General features: G+C 43.3%; 1 protein-coding gene and 1 long non-coding RNA gene across 3 annotated transcripts; one reads left to right on the forward strand and one right to left on the reverse strand.

Moving 5' to 3' along the window:
* Positions 1 to 38: 38 nt before the first annotated feature.
* Positions 39 to 20,730, forward strand: ZNF514 (zinc finger protein 514). Of its 2 annotated transcripts, none has more exons than XM_049096166.1 (5): positions 39 to 690; positions 2,136 to 2,224; positions 6,493 to 6,619; positions 6,959 to 7,042; positions 20,470 to 20,730. In XM_049096166.1, exons 1-5 carry the CDS (start codon positions 642 to 644, stop codon positions 20,655 to 20,657), a joined length of 537 nt encoding a protein of 178 aa, XP_048952123.1. In that variant the 5' UTR covers positions 39 to 641; the 3' UTR covers positions 20,658 to 20,730. The 2 variants fall into 2 exon arrangements, with proteins under 2 accessions (XP_048952123.1, XP_025309777.3); XM_025453992.3 differs by lacking the exon at positions 20,470 to 20,730 and adding an exon at positions 9,407 to 12,071.
* On the reverse strand, positions 16,841 to 20,855 carry LOC118351146 (uncharacterized). Its single transcript, XR_004806010.2, has 2 exons — positions 20,722 to 20,855; positions 16,841 to 20,611 (listed from the first exon to the last, which is right to left on the reverse strand). It is a non-coding gene; the product is annotated as an uncharacterized LOC118351146 (long non-coding RNA).
* Between the last annotated feature and the right edge of the window lie 84 nt (positions 20,856 to 20,939).

Here is a 20,939-nt window from a genome sequence, read left to right on the forward strand (position 1 = left end):
CGCCCCGCCCCGCCGTCCCTCCCTCCTCTGACCTCCGCGCGGCGGCGCGTCTGCGCAGGCGCGGGACGGGTGTTGGGTCGGTACCGCGGCCGCGGTGGGCTCCACATTTTGTGGGCTCCGCGCCTTGGGGCGGGCAGGCCTGTGCTGGGCACGGCGCCCCAGTCCGTGACGGCGTTGGGAGAGCCCCTCCGCCTGCCCGCCTGCCCGCCTGCCCGCCTGCAGGGGCTGTGGAGGCCTGGAGCTGCGGGACAGAGTTGCAGGGCCGGTCCTTGCCCAGGGAGGCTCTCCCCTGAATCCCGGTTGTCCTAGGGCCGCGGAGGAGCACTGGGCCCCGAGGTCGCTGGTGGTGTGGTCGTCACTGTGGGTGTGGGTCCGCGTGGGAACGGGGTCCCAGAGCCTGGTCCCGAGGAGACGGGCGGCCGAGCGGGGCCAGCGGGCCCGGGCCCGGGTCGTGAGGGTCTGAGCGCGCGCCCGAAAGCGGGGAACCGCCCCGCCCGGGCGTCCGGCTTTGGCTGCCCTGCTCTGGTCCCCGCGGGTGGGCTGGACGTCTCCGCGCGCAGTGGGAATGCCCGGTGTCACCCAGCTTGCTCTCTGCTCCCCGAACCGAAGGGCTGAGGCCACAGGACAGAGATTTGGACCTAATGAAAGGACGTCGCCCCTTAGCCCCAGCTATGGACTCCACTGCATCAGGTTTGGCTCTCGAGGGTGCAGAGGGCCAGAAGCCCTTCTGGGGAGTTAGTAGCGGGCCGAGGCGCAGGGCGACCCTAGGGAGAGGCCGGGGAACCCACTGATGGGGCAGAGGCTGCAGCCGCCTTCCCTGTGGTATTTCCTGATTTTTCAGGGCCAGGAGCATGAAGTCCCAGTGTCCAGACACTGTGGTAGAGGCCAGTCTTCCATGGCCACGGAAGACTTTCCAAAGGCCAGAGAGCAGGGAGGGTGGGAGAGGAGGCTGTGAGGGAGTGGCCCTTGGCCAGAGATCAGATGGCAGCGGGGCCATTTAGAGCCTCGCCATCATTTCCTTTATTGCTTCAATAAGTAGTGAGATTCCTCTAGTTCTGCTAGCTCAGCTGCGTAGGAGATTAGCAGTGTACATGGGGGGTACCTCCTCTAGACACCCTTTCATTAGTATTAGGGACCGGGCAAACCAGGTGACCCAGGAGGTTTTAAGCCATTCCTTTGTAAATTTAGAATCTCCTGTCCTTCATCAAATGGGCATTTTAATTTGATTTTTCATTCTTCACACAGTGTCAAGGTCGCAAGACTGGCCAAAAGAACTGGGCCACATCTTAGAGACTACCACCCCCCATGTATTCCTTTATGCTCTGTGTTCTGTAGACCATCAGCACAGGAATCATCTCGAAACTCTTTAAAGATGCAGACTCTCAGGCCGTACACATCCACTGAATGAGAGTCTGTTTAATGAGATCCTCAGGAATCCGTACACACATTAAAGTTTGAGAAGTGCTGACCTAGATTATACTATGTTGCCTGCCACTTCCATGCTTCTGTTTTTGTTAGCTATAATCACTACTCTGGTATGGCTGGGGTTAGTTGTTTGTATTCAGGCTTTAAAAACAGTATGAAACAAAACTCTATCATAGAAGGACTTGCAAAATGTGCTTACAGAGACCTACTGGTGCTTGGGAACTCAGGAAGAGTTGACCTTTGACCTGGGCTCCCAAGGATAAGGGGAAAGGTGTAACTTCTTTTCCTTAAAGTCTATATCCCTCTCTGGCTGTGCCTTGGGCCTTGTCTTGTATTCTTAACCTGTCTTACACGGCAGGCTAGATTTAAAGTTCCTTGAAAGTCTTCTCCATGTTTATGTTTTAAAAAGGCCTAGTAGAGGACCTATATGTTGGATGCCCAGTAAACAACTATCCAATGGAGTGGCCAGACTATAGTGATACTTCAGTTACTTGCAGCCTGCTGTGGCCTTTGGACAGGGGAGTGGAGTGTTGTGTACTTCTCCCTTGTGTGGGATAGCTAGAAGCTGCCCCTCAGTTCCCTTTAACCCAGCTCTGTCCCCAGAACCATGGAGGTGACACATTGACTCTTCAGGGATCTCCAGCCTGGGGAGTCTGGGAGCTGCAAAGGCCATAGGGTTAGCCTTCCTTATGCTCCTTTCGCCTTCCTAGTTCTCCCTTCTCAGGACCCTGCTCTTCCTCCAGAGAGATACCCAGGAGAAAAGGGAACAACCAGTTTATTCCTGAAAGCCAGGCCCCAGGTGAGTTGGGGTTCTCTTCATTTTTCCTCAAATTACTGAACTATGGATGTCTTTGCCTCCTTTTCTCTGAGGCCTCTTTGTTCGCCAGACTGACCCCAATTCCTGCTCTGCAGGAGGCTGAGCTCATCAAGGTGGATGCTGGCCTCCCCATCCCTTTCCAGAACCCTTTCCCCTCTGCTCAGTATGCAGTCAGATCCTGTGATTTATTTCTGTCATGAGCACTGCAGTGAGTACCAAGTAATGTGAGAGATCCTTGGCCTTGAAAATGTGTCACTACCACAGAAAGGGGAGGACTCTGGTGCTCAGGATGCAGCCCCAGTCACAGTAAGGATATCTGTGGTTAATGACGGAGAGGAGTGGCACAGATAGGCCTTTCCTTCAAGGTTTAGTGAAAGAATAACCCTGTGTTGGAGAGGTTGGGGGAAGGCTTATGGAGAAGAGGGGACAAGGAGGTCTGAAGGTATGGAGGCTGTGTCCTTGTTCCAATGTTATCTTCCTGGATTAGTGAGGAAATAGACTTAACTCACTACTTCCTGGCTGGGAGACTCACCTAACTTCTCCATGCATTGTTTTTGCCAACTGTAGAATGAGGATGGTAATCACATTAATGATAGTGATAAAAACAGCAATAGCCATTATGTACTCAGAACCAAATATGTATCAGGAACTACTCTACACAACTTACTTATACTGCCTCATTTCATCTTTCAAACATTCTCATTTTGAAGAGTGGCAACTTAGGCACAGAGAGGTAACCAAGAAAATTAAGGCGCAGAGAGATAAAGTAACTTGTTCATGGTTATCTAGCTCATAAGAAAGGCATCCTAGTTTCAGATCCAGGTTGTCTGGCTCTAAGATCTTAACCACTCAATAATGCAATTACCTCATATTTTTGCTGGAGTCTTCCGGCAAATAGTAACTGCTTAGTCCTTGTCAGCTTCAGCTGTGATGGAAGTAGAGGAGGTAATGGTGACTGATTCCGAAGTGGATTCAAATTTGGCTGTAGTAGGCTGGAGAACCAAGTGGAGGGCTGTGGATGCCAGCCTGCGTTGTTTCCTAGCACACAATATGGTAGTTTATGTATTCTAGCTTAAGGATAGACACTTGAGTTTAATCTTCTAGCCAGTAGGGGAACCCCCACCAATAGGGAATTCTTACAAATAACTAGTAGAGTAATAAATAGAGTTTAAACCTCTTTGGCCTCAATGTAGAGATTCAGAGTTTTATCAGCTTAATTTAGTTATGTGGTAATAACAATGGCCTGTAGACCTCAATGGCTCATAGTAACAAAGGTGTATTTCTTCTTTATGTTACATATCAGTAGTGGATGAGCTGTGATTGCTCCAACCCTCTTTGCTCTGGGATTAAGGCTGAAAGATCAACCCTGTGCTGGGATATGTTATGTGGCAGGGAAAAGTGCAATGTCAGAACCAGGAAGTGGTTCTGGCTTCTGCCCAGAAGGGGCAGGTGTTGCTTCTGCCCACAACCCTTTGGCTGAAGCAAGTCATGTGACAAGCCTAACTAACATCATTGAAGTGGGAGGTATAAGCCTCCCATAGTGAGGGGTGCCAGAGGAGGGGCAGTGAATATTTTGAACACATAATTAGTCTAATACGGTCTGTTTTCTTACAAATATTCACTTCCCTTCCTCCACACAAATTCTCTCCTCAAGATAACCCAAAACTCCATTTAGTTAACTAGTAGGAGCATCAAGATCAAAGTCCTGGATGGTGTGATGGCCTCACCTTCAGGTCTGGATGTTTCTCCTTTGGATCTGGAGACAATGAGCTTAAAGGACAAATTGCCTCAATCCATATATTCAATGTACAGTGGAACAATGGAGATAGGATAATCATAATAAGCATCCCTATTCAGAATGGGGAAGCATGGGGGTAGCCCAGCAATCTCAGGTCCATAGCAACTATGAAATTCCACTTGGCAGACTTGGTGAGCCCCACTGATCTCAGGATTGGGAAGTCTTTTGGTTAAGTTCTGGTTCTCCTTCCTAGGTGGAGCTCCTCAGTCCAGTGTTCCCCTTAGCTCTTGGCTCTGCTCCCAAGTTCCTTTTGTAGTATCCTCCTTGGTCAATGAAATGATTTTGGAGAATAATGTCACTTGAGGGCTAAGCAGGTTTTTCATCCTGCCTGAGTAGGTTGATGGCCCAAGAATTTTCTCAAGTCACGGACTTTCAGTGTAACTCTTGAACTGTAATCAGCTTTTAATCTATTTGTTTTCTATCATTTCTATATGTCAACAGTTTAACCCAGAGTTCTTTTTTTTAATATGCTCCTTTAGGCTTAATTATGGAACTTGGGTGTTATCTCGGGACAACCATTCTTAGTCACTAAGCAATTTAGTTGCCCTGAAAGGGATTTCTTGGGAGCTATCTGAAATTATTCAGAGATTTAAACAAAAGGTTTGACTACCACACTCATGATTTGGTTCTTCCCTTAGGTTGAATTTTAATAATCTTTTGTCATGCAAAAGCCCTATCTATGTTGCCTTTGACCAATTGGAAACGATAATTGGTTAAATCTCTAACTCTGCAAGTCTTGAAATTTCTGGACACTTTCTTTTGCTTTCCTTTTTTATTTTTGTCAAACTGGTAAACTCTTGAGCTCATTTCTTTCTCTTGTAGTATTTTGTCAAATTCTGTCAATAACAAGCAACTCACACTACTGATGTCCTAGCCTCTTCTTAAACATCACAAGTTCATGCTTATGTTGTCCATCTTTCCAGTTATTGCAGACAACTGTTTTAGCACACATTCCACCACCAAATTACATGGGCTGCCATCTCACCAATAAGTTTCTTTACTACCCGGCCCTGAAGCCAAAGTCACATGTTCTAGGGTTTTTGTTATGGTGGAACCCTATATTGAGTACCAGTTTTTTAATGAGTCACTTTAGGCTAGTTATGCTGTATAACAGCAAATCCTCAAAGACTTATACGAACAAAGGTTTATATCTTGCCTGCATTACATGTTTTACATTCCATTTGGGAAAGCAGATTATTTGAATACCACTAGGTCAGTGGGGCTGGGAACTCAATCCTGTAGGGAGAGCCAGTGACTATTTTGAACAAATAGTAGTGAGTTTTCCATATTTTATATTTTGGACAGACTTTCGTGTTAATGTAAAATTTTACTTTGACTTATCCAATGGAATCAATGCCTAAATGGGATTTGATTTCTAAACATATTTTGGAAAAAGTAAATTTATACTGCCTTCATTTATCTGCATTTTAGTTCAGATATGTGGATTATTATACAGTGTAAATCAACTGGGACGTGTTCTAATTGCTGTTAGATGATGACAGGATAGTTCTGGCTGGGACCCCCAGAATAGTTGTACCTTATGGGGACCTGGGATCCAGGGTCTCACTGTCAATTTTGCACATTCAGGAACTGAATGAGTAGGAATTAAAAAGTGAATAGGCTTTGGGGGAGAGGATTCATGGTAATCCAACTCACAAAAGGCTTAACTGATTTATTATAAGGCCACTTGATATACTTCTGCTGAACTGTGTGCCTGTACTAGTGGGAGGGGGTGATAAATTATAAATCCCAAATTATTTGATTTGGACTTAGTAAAATTGTCATTAAAATTATAGGTCACATGTTTCAAAAACAGGAGACTGCTGATTCTAGTGCATTTGAGAATGCAAAACGGGCCCCTAGGTGGCCCAGTTGGTTAAGTATCAGACTCTTGGTTTGGGCTCAGGTCATGATCTCAGGGTCTTGGGATTGAGCCTCATGTCAGGCTCCAAGCTCAGTGAGGAGCCTGCTGGAGTTTCTCTGTCCCTCTCCCTCTGCCCCTCCCACACTCACTCACATGCTCTCACAAATAAGTAGATAATTTTTTTTTTAAAGAATGAAAAACGTATTAGTCTGTTCCTTCTAGTTGATTCTAATTAAATGCAACTAATTTGAGAGTAAAACCTGTTGAAAATGGATTGCATTTATTTCCCTTACCTAAGCAGAATGTTTCTACAGGCCAGATTCCCTTGAGGTCCTAATTCTATTTCTAAGCACCATGATATTGACAAAAGTGTGCATTGGATAGAATACCAAATAGTAAGGACAATACAATCCCTAGAGCAGCTTAAAATATTTTTGAGATGACAAAACCCAAAATGGGGCATTGGGATAGCTAGGAACTCTTGGAATCCCTTGTACATCCTAAGGTTCTACTCAGACACCACCCTCTCTTCTCCTCAGGGCTGTTAGTGCACTCCCTAAGGGTCCAAGGGTGTTTTCTATGTTTCAGGATCTGATGACATTCGAGGATGTAGCTGTGGAATTCACCCAGTGGGAATGGGGGCAGCTGGACCCTGCTCAGAAGGACCTGTACAGTGAAGTGATGCTGGAGAACTTCAAGAACCTGGCCTCTCTGGGTGAGCTCGGCTCCTCCAAAGCCCAATGTCTGCCCATTAGGCCTGCCATCTTTATTTCATTGGTGTTTAAAAACTTGGAGTTTCTAGGCCTCTTGGCTGAGTTTTGCCCTGGGGTTATGGAATCAGACATTTACACTGTCTTTGGGGTCCTCATGCCTAAGAAAGGTCCTGTTCCATATGAAATTGTAATAAGTTTCATGATTCTGCTCCTAATGTTTTACAATGCCTATTCTTTGGAGACTCTCCACACCTACAGTATTTCTCCCCCAGAAAGACCTAGGGCCAAACCCTTGGCCTCTAACATATGCAGTCATGGTCCTTTTCTTTTTCTACCGTCAGGGCTTCCAGTGTCTAAACCATATGTGATCTCCCAGTTGGAGGAAGGGAAAGAGCCCTGTGTGTTAGAGGGAGAAATCTCAACAGGTGAGTGAGTGAGACCTAAGCAGTATCACACATAGTAAGAACCAGCCATGGGCGAGAAGTTTTCCTGAGCCCTTGGGGGTCAGGGGGCTCTCCTTTGAGGTGAGGCCACTTGTCAGGAGCCCTCCACTGCAGTATTTTAAATACTCTTCAGCTTTTGTAATTATATCTGGTGTCAGAAGAAGAGATGTTCATTTTCTTCTCTAGCATTTATGCTTTCTTTGATACCTATCTCTGCCCACCCCTTCTGGGTTCTTGGAGCCACTCAGCATCACTAGATGTCACATGGGTAATGTTGGATGGAATCTAAGGACTGACAGTTGTAAATGGCCAGGCTATCCTGTATCAGCAGGGTTAAGAGAGTGAAAGACCAAACAGTGCAGCTGAGTGGCCTATATATTAAAGAGTTATAGGCAAGGACAGACAGGTGGATGTCAAGATCAAGGTGAAGACCTTCAAGTTTGATTAAGCTGAGCTTCAACAGAGCTGGTTCCAGGAACAAAGATTACTCCCTGCTGTCTGTTGTCATTTCTTTGAGACCATGCATTCCTAGGTGACTTGAGAGTACTTGACAGGTCTCACCTCTTGGAGCAGAATTCTGGACCCACCTGCCATGTGTAGTTCAAGCACACTGGAGGAAGGTGACAGTCTGTGCCAATGTCTATCTCTGAGGTAGAATCATAGCCCTGGATCAGAGGTAAATCTCAGTGCTCAAATCCTGGGAGCACAGGCTGGGCCTCATTTTTTAAGAATTATTTTTATTATTTTTTTAAGATTTTATTTATTCATTTGAGAGAGAGAGAGAGAGAGAGAGAGAAACAGACCACAATCAGGGGGAATGGCAAGGGGGGCAGGGTGGGGGGAGGAGGAGTCTCCCCATTGAGCTGGGAGCCTGATGTGGAGCTTGATTCCTGGACCTGGAGATCATGACCTGAGCCCAAGGCAGACACTTAACCATCTGAGCCACCCAGGTGCCCCCAGGCTGGGCCTCATTAAAGGAGCCTAGAAGAGAGGACAGAGAGGGAACTTGCTGATTCCTGCCTCATGAATATTTTCTTGATCTTTTTGATCCAGAATGGGAACAAGGGTATGACCTGTTCATCTAGTCTTAAGATAAATATGTCTGCTGACAGTGCTCTACAAACATGGCTGTTTCAGAATCTCTCAGGGAGCTTCTTGAACATCCAGATTTCCAGGGGTCACATAAGACCTACTGACTTAGAATCTGGCATCACTAGTCATTTACCTCTTCAGAAGTGTTATTTTTAAAAAAAGATTTATTTATTCATGAGAGAGAGAAAGAGAGAGGCAGAGACACAGGCAGACGGAGAAGCAGGCCCCATGCAGGGAGCCTGACACAGGACTCGATCCTGGGACTTCAAGATCATGCCCTAGGCCGAAGGCAGGCACTAAACTGCTGAGCCACCCAGGCATCCCAGAAGTGTTATTATTGTACTAGTTTTCTACTGTTGCTGAAACAAACTAATACAATGACTTTAAACAATACAAGTTTATTAACAGTTCATAGGTCAGAAGTCTGACATGGATCTCACATGGATCTCACATAAGATGTCAGTAAGAGGTGTTTTCCTTTCTGGAGTGGCTAGGGGAGAATCTGTTTTCTGCTCATTTGAATTGTTGGCAGAAGCAATTTCTTGCAGTTGTGAAACTGAGATCCTTGTTTTCTTGTTGGCTGCAGACTGAGGAATGTTTCCAGCTTCTAGAGACTGCTACATTCCTTGGCTCATTGATGCCCTTCCTCCACCTTCAAAGCCAGAAGTGGTGGGCTGAATCCTTCTCACACCACATCTCTCTGACCCAGCCAGGAAATGTTCTCTGATTTTAAGGATTTATGTAATTAGATTGAGCCCACTGAATAATCCAGGATAATCTCCCCATCTAAAGGTGTGGGCCCTTAATCACATCTGCAAAGTCCCTTTTATCATGTAAAGTAACATATTTACAAGTTCTTGGGATTAGGGCATGGATGTCTTTGAGGGAGAATTATTCTGCCTATCTTAATTATATACAGTAATACAATATATTACTGAGGTGCTGAGGGGACTTTGTGGAGAACATCTTCCTACCATCTTCTCATCTTTATGATCTTTGGATTTACCTTATGTACTGGAATCCAAACACTGTTTTTTCAGATTTTCCTAATCTCCATTCACTTGCTTATCACTTCTTGATAACTTCAAAACCTTCTTTGGACATATACTATTTTTGAAAGAAACTGTGTATGTCTCAGATATTATTTTAAAACTTTATTATCTTACATCCATTATAGGACTTCCTCTGGGCACATGGAATAAGTAATGCTAAAATGTTGGGGTTTTTTTGTTTTTGTTTTTTTTTCCCCCTCAGACTGGGAGAAAAAGCCTAAAGTCAAAGAATCAGTACTAAATCAGGGAATTTCCAAAGAAGATTTACTCCAGACAACACCAGTGGAAAAACATATCAGAGATGAACTCTGCTTCTGCCAACTGAAAGCAACCCGTGGTCATGATGACCAATTAGAGATACATCCAAAAGACCAGGAGACCCATCTGAAAGAAATATCAATCACTCACAAATCTACTACCCTAAGGACAGATCATGAATGGAGTGAACTTGGGAGAAGTTTAGGCTTAAGATCAGTCTTTGCTAATCAACACAGTGTTCTTATAAGAGAAGGATCCTATAAAAGTGATACAGAATTCAGACAGACTTCAGGGAGAAATAACTCCCCAAGAACCCATCCAGGGAAGAAACCTTGTAAATGTAATGAATGTGGGAAGTCTTTCCATTTCCAATCAGAACTTAGGCGCCATCAGAGATGTCACACTGGAGAAAAGCCCTATGAATGCAGTGAATGTGGAAGAGCCTTTGGTCATATTTCATCCCTTATTAAACATCAGAGAACTCATACTGGAGAAAAGCCCTATGAATGCAGTGAATGTGGGAGAGCCTTCAGCCAGAGTTCATCTCTTGTTCTACATTATAGATTTCATACTGGAGAGAAACCTTACAAATGTAATGAGTGTGGGAGAGCCTTTGGTCATACTTCATCCCTTATTAAACATCAGAGAACTCACACTGGAGAAAAGCCCTATGAATGCAGGGAATGTGGGCGAACGTTCAGCCAGAGCTCATCTCTCATCGTACATTATAGATTTCATACTGGAGAGAAACCTTACCAATGTAATAAATGTGGGAGAGCCTTCAGCCAGAGTTCCTCTCTCACTCAACATTATAGATTTCATACTGGAGAGAAACCCTACAAATGTAATGAATGTGGGAGAGCCTTTGCTCATACTGCATCTCTTATTAAACATCAGAAAAGTCATGCTGGAAAAAAAGCCATATAAATTCAGTGAATGTAGGAAGCTGGAGTGCACACATTACTCACATGACACACTGGAGGGAGATCTTGCATGTGTGATGTATGTGGGAAGACTTTTGGTTGAAAAACATGTCTTAAAAAAAAGAAAAACATGTCTTATTCAACATCAGACAGTACATGCTAAAGAGAAGCTCTATTGATGTCAAGAGAGAAGGTGGGCTTTCAGAGAAGCCATATTGGTGAGAAGTCAAGTAGATGTGACTGATTTGGAAAGGCTTTTGTCAGGGGACACACATTATTCAACATCAGACAGTTTCTACTGGCAAGAGAAACCTTATCAGTGCAATGAGTATGACACAGCCTTCAGTCACATTTTATTCAGTAAGTAAGTAAGTAAATAAATAAATAAATAAATAAATATCATGTAACTCAAACTGGAGAGAGACTGCAAGTGTGATAAAAGCCATCTGTGATACTTCTCTAAGCACCAAGAACACATACAAAAGAGAAGCCCTTTGAAAGCAATAAGTGTGGGAAGGCCTTCTAGTAGAGCTCATCTCTTAATAAACATCAGACAATTTATTCTTGAGAAAAAAAAAACACTATGGAAATGATGAATGTGGGAGAGACTTCAGCCAAATCTCTTTCCTTTATAAATATCAGTGAACTCACCCTGCTAGAAACCCTGGGAATGTATTGCATGTGGAAAAGCCATTGGCATATGTTCCATTCACTCTGCACATCAGAGAATGTGCACTAGAGTGACTCTGAATTTGGTGAAACTGGGAAAACCCGCTAGTATAGTTCAGGCTTCAGCATACACTAAGACTTTACTCCAAAGAGAAACCCTGGGAACTTAACAAATGTGGGGGAAGTTCCTTTCAGACTTGAGATTCATAAAACAAGAGCTGAAAGGAATCTGAGAAATCAACTAATTTGGTGATTTTTTGCCTGGTGGAGGCTCTCTATAACTGCACTGTGCTTCACCTCCCCATCCTGTTACTGATGGGAGCAGAGGTGTTATTGTGTGGGTGAAGAGAATGGAGGCTGAACAAGATGGAGAGCCACCAGTGATGCAGCTCCACCCTATTTTAGGGCTAAGAAAACATCTGAAAATACCATGCACTGGGCTGGGCCTCTTTCCTTCTGGTTCACAGCTGTGGTTTTGAGATTGAGAGACTTAAGGTCTTCTGTACAAAACCCCATGCACTAAATGTTACCTCTAAGAGGCAATGGAGTGGTATTTTTAAAGTTTGACCAAAAGACAATTTTTATTAAATCTTTATGCTGTGAGATTTGGAATTTTTGAAATTAAATGAAATCTTTTTAAACATTAAAATCATTAAAATATGTGTAAAAGAATAAAAACTTCAAAAACATTATTCTTAGTGAAAGCCAGATACCAGACACCATGTATTGCATAGTTCCATTTATAGGAAATGTCCTGAAATGGCAAAATCCTCAGAGGCAAAATAGATTAGTGGTTGCCTGGTGCTGGGAGAAGCAACTGGGAGTAAATGCAGATGTTATAAAGAATCTTACTGGGGTAATGCAAATGTCCTAAAACTGGTTTATGGTGATGGTTGAACAAAATCATTGAATTGTGCACACAAAATGGGTAAAATTTATGGTATGTAAATTACACCTCAGTAAAAGTGTTTTCATAAAATATCAAATACACAGATACACCAACTATTGCTAAACTACTTTTCCTATCTTGTCTGTTACTTCAAGCCATCTGTGTGTCTTTATTTTCTGTAGTAGTTAACCCTAAGCTTACTGGGTCTCAAGTTTATATCATGTTGCATCTGAAATTTATGAGGAGAGGCCAAGAGTAGGAGCTAGCATAGAGCAGAAGAGTCTTGACTAAAAATATTAGTTTATACTAAAGACAGTCCCTCAAGCATTTTAAATCCACATGAGGAAGCTGAGCCAGACTTCAGGGAATCGGTTCAAAGTGGTCCATGAAGACTGGGAGAATCTAGGGGCCCCACAAGTTGGCTAATGCAGAGGGGTGCAGGCAGATAGGATAAACAGGAGGCATCTGGACAGCTGAAATCAAAATGCCAGTCTAGGAACCTAGAAATCATGGGAATTTCTTCCCAGAAAGCCAAGGTGTACAGGAGAGAAATAGCAAATGTAATTACATTAGTAATAGCTTAGTTGACTTACCTTTTCTCCCAGTGCCCTTTTCTAATCCCAACCTAAGTCACTTTATATACCCGGATACCTGAAACTTTGTAGTTGGTCTTTGCTTAACATCTGTCCCTCTTGTTATCTTTTTTTTTTTTAATATTTTATTTATTCATAAGAGACACAGGCAGAGGGAGAAGCAGGCGCCATGCAGGAAGCCTGATGCGGGACTTGATCTCGGGACTCTGGGATCACGCCCTGAGCCAAAGGCAGACACTCAACCGCTGAGCCACCCAGGTGTCACCCCTCTTGTTATCTTTGTGGTGGTAACTATTCTTATCAGTGTGCACTGACTTCTCCATCTGAAAGTCTTTGTACTGCCCACAAGATAAATTCCCACTCCTCACTTTGGTATTTAATGTCCTCTTCACTCTGCCTTAACCTCTTGTTGCTCCTGACAAGAACCTCTATTACAGACGAACTTGCTTGCCATACCTCAAACATGCCTTCATAGTCCCCTGCCTGTTCCACCAGCCTGGAATGCCCTCTCCACTTCTCTAAAGCCTAATAGGCAGTCAGAACCCTGTTCAAACACCCTCTCATCAGGGAAGAATTCTCATTTTTTTTTTCTTTAAAGATTTTCTTTACCTAAGAGAGAACGTGAGTCAGGGGAGGGGCTGAGGGAGAGGGACAAGTAGACTTGGGACAAGCAGACTCCGTGCTGAGCACAGAAGCAGATGTGGGGCTTGATCCCACGACCCTGGGATCATCAGCTGAGGGCAGACGCTGAACTGACTGAACCACCCAGATGCCCCAGGGAAGAATTCTCTTGAACACTACTGTGAAGTCATTATCTTACTGACTTGCAATTGTAAAAGCACTTGTGTTTGCTTAAAGTTTTTAAAAATGAAAGATGTGTTGGGATAGTTTTTATTACTGTCTTGATCTATTTGAATCATTTATCAGCTTGCCACTTTCTTGTCTCCTGAAACATTAGCTGCTTCAGATAATTTCTCATACTTCCTCTCAAATGAGCACACAGTAGGTGCTTACTAACCATGTGTTAAGTTGAAAAATTTGTATTGCCTACATTTACTCACTGCTTCTGACTGAATTCACACTTTAAGATTTATTTATTTATTCACCAGAGACACACAGAGAGAGGCAGAGACACAGGCAGAGGGAGAAGCAGGCTCCATGCAGGGAGCCCGACATGGGACTCAATCCCAGGTCTCCAGGATCACGCCCTGGGCTGAAGGCAGCGCTAAACCGCTGAGCCACCTGGGGTACCCTGAATTCACACTTTAAAACAAAATATTTTACTGTACAGATATATCACATTAAAAAAATATTATTTAAGTAATCTCTACACCCAACATGGGGCTTGAATTCATGACTCCAAGATCAAGAGTCGCATGCTCTTCTGACTGAGCCAGCCAGGTGCTCCTGACTTCATACTTTTGTACTAGATGAAAAACTTTCCTTCTAGAAAACTACCAATTAAATATTTTCTTACAAAAATAGTGTTGCTTCTTATAATTATTTTTCAAATTCAAATATAGATTGGCATTGTTCCATCTTTTGGGGGTGGGTTGGTATGTGTATACATAAAAACTCGTTGCTATTTTATTTTGTAGCACTAGAATGACTTCTTATATCAACTACTCAGAATTAGGCCAAACTTCACAGGTTAAAGATAGAGTACCCCACAAGATTGCTCTCACTTCAGATACCAACCACAAATTTGAGGGTCCCTAGGCTACTCTTCTGACCAGCTGGCTACAAACTTGGGAGTTCCCACCAGCCCTTCAGGTTTGATAATTCTCTAGAGCAAATCTCAGAACCAGGAAAGGGCTATATTTATTATGATAATTTTATTATAGCAAAAAGATAGAAATCAAAATCAACCTAAGGAAGAGGCACATAGATTGAGGTCTGGGAGCATCTCAAATGTGAAGCTTTCATCTTTCCCAGGAACACATCACCTGCTGGCATATCAATATGTAACTGCAGAGTACTGACATCTAGAGAGGTTCACCTGAGCTTCATAGCCCAAAGTTTTCACTGGGGTTTCATTCTGTTGTCATAGCTGGTTGACCAGAGTTGAACACAATCTTCAGGGCCTCTTCCCTCCCTGGAGGTCAGGCTGATATCACATGGCTCAAAATCCCAACCCTCTAATCACAAGATTGTTCTGACTTGGCCAGCCCCCATCCTCAATCACCTAATTATCATAAACTAGGGGCAACCAAAAGTTCTCATTAGCATGAACTATCAGGTGTGGTCCCAGAGACCCACTATGAATAATAAAGATACTCTTATCACTGAGGAAATAACATGGGTTTAGGAGTTAGTTAACTCCAGGAACTAAGGACAAAGACCAGCCAAGTTCTTTATGACACAGCACACACTTAAGACAATGTGAAAATGCTTCTTCAATTATTTTTTTCTTTTCATCCAAGTATTTGTCAATGGGCTGTACGTTGTAAGGGGACTTAATTTTATCTACATTCTTTTCCCATTGTTCTCCCATCAGCTGCACCTGTTTGCATTCCCACCATCAGCGCAAGAGGGTTCCTTTTTCTCCATAGCCTCAATTCTTCAATTAGTATTCAAATAAATCATAAACATGAAGACTACACTTGAGATATTCCTCTACTTATCGACCACTGGCAAGAACTTAGACTTAGGACCACAGCTGATGGCAAGGGAGGCCAGAAATTGGTCTTTGGGCAGCAAAGAGCCCAGTTAAAATTTGGGGGATTCTGTTATTAAGGAAAAAGAATATGATGTATATTGACAGATGACCAGGAATCTGTTTCTTGAGACCCAAATACTGCAAAGCCAATTGGGTGTGAGGCCACATCCATAACTCTCCGGTATCAGCCTTCTCTGTAAGATGAAGGGCTCTGTACTTGTGAAAATAAGTGAAGCCCACTCAAATGAGAACACAAAGGCTATTTATTCAGAGCTTGTTATAGCAAAGGATCAGCTACTATCACCTGCATTTGGCAGAGATCCAGAGGCATACAGAAAGTAAGAATGCTTTGTAATGAGAAGAAAGCTTCAGGTACGCCCTGATTGGAGGTTGTTGGCATGGGAAAGCTGGAGGTCAGTTAACTAGGAGCGAACATCTTATGTGATTGGTTTGGGAAACTTATTTGGCTTTCTACGGTTGGTCCTAAGTTGAAAGTGGGGGGCAAACAAAATAGAACTCGCAGTCATTGACCAAGTTCTGGCTGTTCTGAGCTGACTGCTGTAGAGGCTGTGGTTTGCCTTTCAGGCTGGTTGGCAGAGGTATGTGTCAGAGTTCTGTTGTCTTATCCGGTGTGTCCATTGGTATATTTAGTCCCTCAGCTCCTCCTCTTTGGTCATTCTCTTGCTTGAGAGAGGTTAGACAATTCAGAGACACTAGACATTCAGATCTTCACAACTTGGGGATTGTTCAGTTGTCTTCATATAAACTGTATCTTAAGATATTTTTGTTGTTGTATCATCACAGCAATCATGTAATAAGAGAGCAGCTGTGCAAAAGCATTGAGTCAAGTAATGTTTTAAGGCACTCTGCAGACTGTGCTACCATGCCTGTTTCATGCATCTAAGAATAGCAAGAAATTATAGCCATGGTACAGATACCATCATGATTAATCAATGAAAAGTTTAGAGCAGTGAAATTGCCTGTAACTACTTGTGCCAGTAAAAATAAGGCAGACAACAGATCTTCTATGTAGTGAAGAGGTGATATTATTTTTTGGGGGAAAGAGGTGATATTATTAATAACATATTATTAATAACATTAATAACATCTGCCAGAATCAGTTATAGGTCTCTTAAAGTTTTTTTATTTCCTTCCATTGGAAATACTGTGAGTTAGCAATTCACCAGAGTGCCTGAATAATCAAGCTCCTCATTATGGAGCTCCTGAGTTAGAAATTCCAGCATTGGTGATTTACAGTTAGGAAATCTGTACAAGGGATTTCTGTACATAGACAGATCTCAGGATACTATTCCTAAACTGCATTAGGTTTTAGTCTGAGAAAAACAAGGCAGTTGTCCTGGCTGCAAAGGAGGTAGAATTTAGTAGGGACACATAAAAGTCAAGGGGAAACATGTTGTTCATGACATGAGATTGGGACCAAAGCTTTATATTAGCTCTGTTACCTATTTGGATTCCTGTAAATGATAAGTAACTGACCCATTATACTATAAAGCTGCATGGACTGATTTATCGGGTTCTGTGCTGAGTAGCCAAAAAAACAAACAAACAAACAAACAAACAAACAAACAAACAAAAAAGACGAGGGCAAATGCAAGAAGACCAGTTAAGAGGCCATTTGTGGTGTCTAGTAAGGGATGCTGGTGGTTTGGGCCAGAGGGTGGAAACAGGTGGTAAGACACTGTCAGATGCTAGAATTTTTTTTTTTTTTTTTAAATTGGGAGATGACAGTATTTCTTGGTTGTTTACACGAAGGGTTTTAGAGGAGTCTAGGGTGGATCTAGATGGCCCTAGCAACTGGAAGAATGGGGCTTCTTTAAATGAAAGGAGCGAGGTATGTCTGGGAAAGCACATCAGGAGTGCAGAGACACCTGGGGGGTGTCAGCTGCTTGTTTTGTTTTTTAAAGATTTTCTTCATTTATTCATGAGAGACACACAGAGAGAAGCAGAGACACAGGCAGAGGGAGAAGCAGGCTCCATACAGGGAGCCTACGCAGGACTCGATCCCAGGTCTCCAGGACCACGCCCTGGGCTGAAGGTGGCATCAAACTGCTGAGCCACCCCGGCTACCCAAGCTGCTTGTTTTGAATTCATTCTCAAAGAGGAGTCTTTGGCTGAGGTCAAGATATTCAGAAAGGCTGTCAAATTCAAATTTATAGTTACCTGTGGTCTGATCATTAGAGTGTAATAACTAGTATTTTATGGGAGACAGGGACTCTAGTAGTCACAGGTTGATTTAAGATCATTTGTCCCTGTAGGTACAAGTGGAAAAACCATTGACTATAATTCCCTATAGTCTCATTTGATGAGACCAGAATTGCTTTCATACACACACACACACACTGGTGACCTGGCAATGGATGGCATATTCAGCAGCTAAGACAGAGTAGTGCTTACCATTTAGGATAATTTAAGAATGGCAGAATGAATATGTTCTGAACTAATTATAGTAAAGAGGACAGAAAACAGAAGAAAGGACCATTATGGGTGGATAACAACCACGTATTTGTAGGAATGAGAAAAATATGAGCAAGCAGAAAACCATGTATCTATAGGAATAAGAAAAATATGAGCAAGCAGAAAAAAAAAGACAGGACTGACAGAAATCTTGGTCTGACATCTTGGGCAGAAGCTACTTATTATCTGTGGTCACCTACTTATTCCAGAAGTCTTTGGTTAGAGATATACTTCTGAAGATCAGGTGCTTCTAGAGTGTCTTGGAGAATCCTGTTTGAAGTCCTCTAGTGGAGTAGGCTTCCAGTTGTATTACATCTACTTTCTGAATAATTCCTTTTTTAGTTGTGAAATATATACTGAAGAATTAACTCCCTGAAGTTCCACTGCTGTATTTTTGTTGACAGTACCTGATAAAGTCCCATACAATGAGGTTCAAGAGCATTTTTTTAAAAAGATTTACTTATTTATGATAGAAAGAGAGAGACAGAGAGACAGAGAGAGAAAGAGAGAGAGAGAGAGGCAGAAACACAAGAGGAGGGAGAAGCAGGCTCAATGCCGGGAACCTGTTGTGGACTCGATCCCAGGATTCCAGGATCGCGCCCTGGGCCAAAGGCAGGCGCTAAACCGCTGAGCCACCCAGGGATCCCCTCAAGAGCAGTTTTCTCTGATGTCTCTTCCTGTAGATAAAATCTCATGGCTGAAGATCATAAAGAGGCTATTTAGGAAGATGCTATGAGAAGGTGGCCTTAACCTGTTGATGCTAAGACTGGGTATGATTCTCCTGCAATATTTTGCCATGTCTGCATGCAGCAGGGTAGAGTGTTGGAAGTGGAACCTCTAAATAAATGGACTTTCCAGTTATCAGTTTTTAGGGGAATAACTGTTCTATCTCCAAGGGAGTGATCCACATAATAAGGGTTTCTGGCCATAAGGACTACGTTTGGCTGGGTTGCCAAAGGGTTTCTAAAAGTTTTGCTATTTTTTTAATTTAGGCATTTATTTTATGGAGTTTATTTATTTATTTGAGAGAGAGCGAGAGGGAGTATGAGTGGGGGAGGAGGGGAAGAGGGAAGGAGAGACGAGAAGCAGGCTCCACACTGAGCAGGGAGCCCAATGTGGGACTTGACCCCAGGACCCTAAGATCATGACTTGAGCTGAAGGCAGGTGCTTAACTGACTGAGCCACCCAGGCACCCCAAGTTTTGCTAATTTTAAGTTAAAGATGCCATTAGTTCTTACAGCCTTTCCAGAATATTATGTATGGTAAGGACAACATAGTTTTTGAGTAAGGGATAATGCCATATAGAGTTTTTTTATAATAGTTCCTGTAAAATGTGTGTCAAGTTGACATGGGATGGACTGTGATGGCTTTAAAACGTCAACTTGGGGGATCCCTGGGTGGCTCAGCGGTTTAGCGTCTGCCTTCGGCCCAGGGCATGATCCTGGAGTTCTGGGATCAAGTCCCACATCAGGCTCCCTGCATGGAGCCTGCTTCTCCCTCTGCCTGTGTCTCTGCCTCTGTCTTGTGAATAAATAAATAAAATCTTAAAAAAAAAAAAAAGTCAACTTGGCTAGGCTGAACTACATCTCTTTACATGGTAGCTGGATACAGAGGGGATGAAAGTGGAAGCTGCCAGTCCTCTTTGGGCCTTGCTGAAAGTCCTAGAAACACTACTAACTTTCCAATGCAGTCTTCATATATATTTTTTTCTGCCTTCTCAGACTCCCATTAGATGTGTATTGGAATGTTCATGAAGCTCCATTTTTCTAATTTTTTCTCTCTCTGTTCTTTGGACTGTATAATTTTTATTGCTCTATCTTCTAGTTCACTGATGCTCTCTTCTGCCTCTTCAAGTCTGATGAGGCCTTCCACCACTTTCTGTTGATCAAAGCTCAAGTAATAAGGACAATCAAGAAAGGGGGAATAAACTTCACTTTTTTTTTTCTTGAAGATTAATTTACTTATGTTTAGAGGCAGAGAGGGGCAGAGGGACAGGGAGCCTTAAGCAGACTCCGTCCTGAGTGCAGAGCACAACAAAGGGCTCCATCTAAAGACCCTGAGATCAGGGACATCTGGGTGGCTCAGTGGTTGAGTGTTTGCCTTTGGCTCAGGTTGTGATCCTGGGGTCCTGGGATCCAGTTCTGCATCAGGCTTGCCACAGGGAGCCTGCTTCTCCCTCTGCCTGTGTCTCTGCCTCTCTCTCTGTGTCTCTCATGAATTAAAAAAAATAAAATAAAATCTTAAAAACAAACAAACAAAAAGACCCTGAGACCACGACCTGAGCTGAAATCAAGAGTTGGATGTTAAAAAAAAAAAAAAAAAAAAAAAAGAGTTGGATGTTTAACCCAATGTGCCACCCAGGCTCCCCATAAACTTCACTTCTTGATGAGAGTGATAACACGTAAGTTAGAGGCAGAGAAGGAATTGTCGGGACCATCTTTGCAGGAATCCTGTCATCTATGATTTTTAAAAAATTTTTTAATTTTAATTTTTAAAAATTTTTAAATGAGCAGTAATTCTCCCTCTTCAATCCACTGTTTAAGCGCCTCTTACCCAAATACCTGCCAGTGCTGAGTGTGAACAACCTCTCTTAATGTAGCCAACTTGGTATGTTAAGTCTACTAAAAATGGGATGCATTATAAAACAAGAGTGAAACAGGTTGTCTAATTCAGCAAAGAAAAAGAAAAGAGTAGATGAAGCGACCGTGTCAACCTTAATTTTTGGAATCTAACGTGTCACTCTTTTTTTTTTTTTTTCTGCATGTTAAAATATTTTTATGCTAAATTTGAAAATCGGAGGTCTGGCTGAGCAGGAAGACCAGCTTCTTACACGAAGTCGGTATCTCTTCTCGGTCCACATACGCCGGTCATCTGGGCAGCCCCAGAGCAGACGCTACGAAGCCACGAGGAGCAGGACGGGCGCAAACACCACAGCGTGGGTCTGGGATATGAATGTGACCAAACGTGAGAATCACAAGAATACGTAAGCGCGCGTGTGAAATGCCAGGTACCTGCCGTCCTTAATAAATCTAAGAGACTTCAGAGCTTTACGGGAGTTGGGTAGGAACAGCTTTAGACTCCACGTCTGCCCACTCCAAACCTCCTCGAGACATCACCCCTTGTAGGTTCCCGCAGACCCTTCTCGGGCTGGTCTGTACCTCGCGCTTGCGGCGCACGGTCCGCGGCCGCGGCTCCCGCGGGTACCGAGGACCCGACCGCACGCACGCGTCCGCCGCCTCTTGCTTCCGGTCTCCGCCTCCCGGCCGAGG

This window comes from Canis lupus, chromosome 17 (assembly GCF_003254725.2).
Source record: "Canis lupus dingo isolate Sandy chromosome 17, ASM325472v2, whole genome shotgun sequence".
In the NCBI taxonomy this organism is placed as follows: domain Eukaryota; kingdom Metazoa; phylum Chordata; class Mammalia; order Carnivora; family Canidae; genus Canis; species Canis lupus.

Coding starts and splice junctions, on each gene's coding strand:
- ZNF514 (XM_025453992.3), top strand. CDS start 642: ATGAAAGGACGTCGCCCCTTAGCCCCAGCTATGGACTCCACTGCATCA. Junction 2,225..6,492: donor TCCTGAAAGCCAGGCCCCAG/GTGAGTTGGGGT, acceptor TCTATGTTTCAG/GATCTGATGACATTCGAGGA. Junction 7,043..9,406: donor AGAGGGAGAAATCTCAACAG/GTGAGTGAGTGA, acceptor TTTCCCCCTCAG/ACTGGGAGAAAAAGCCTAAA.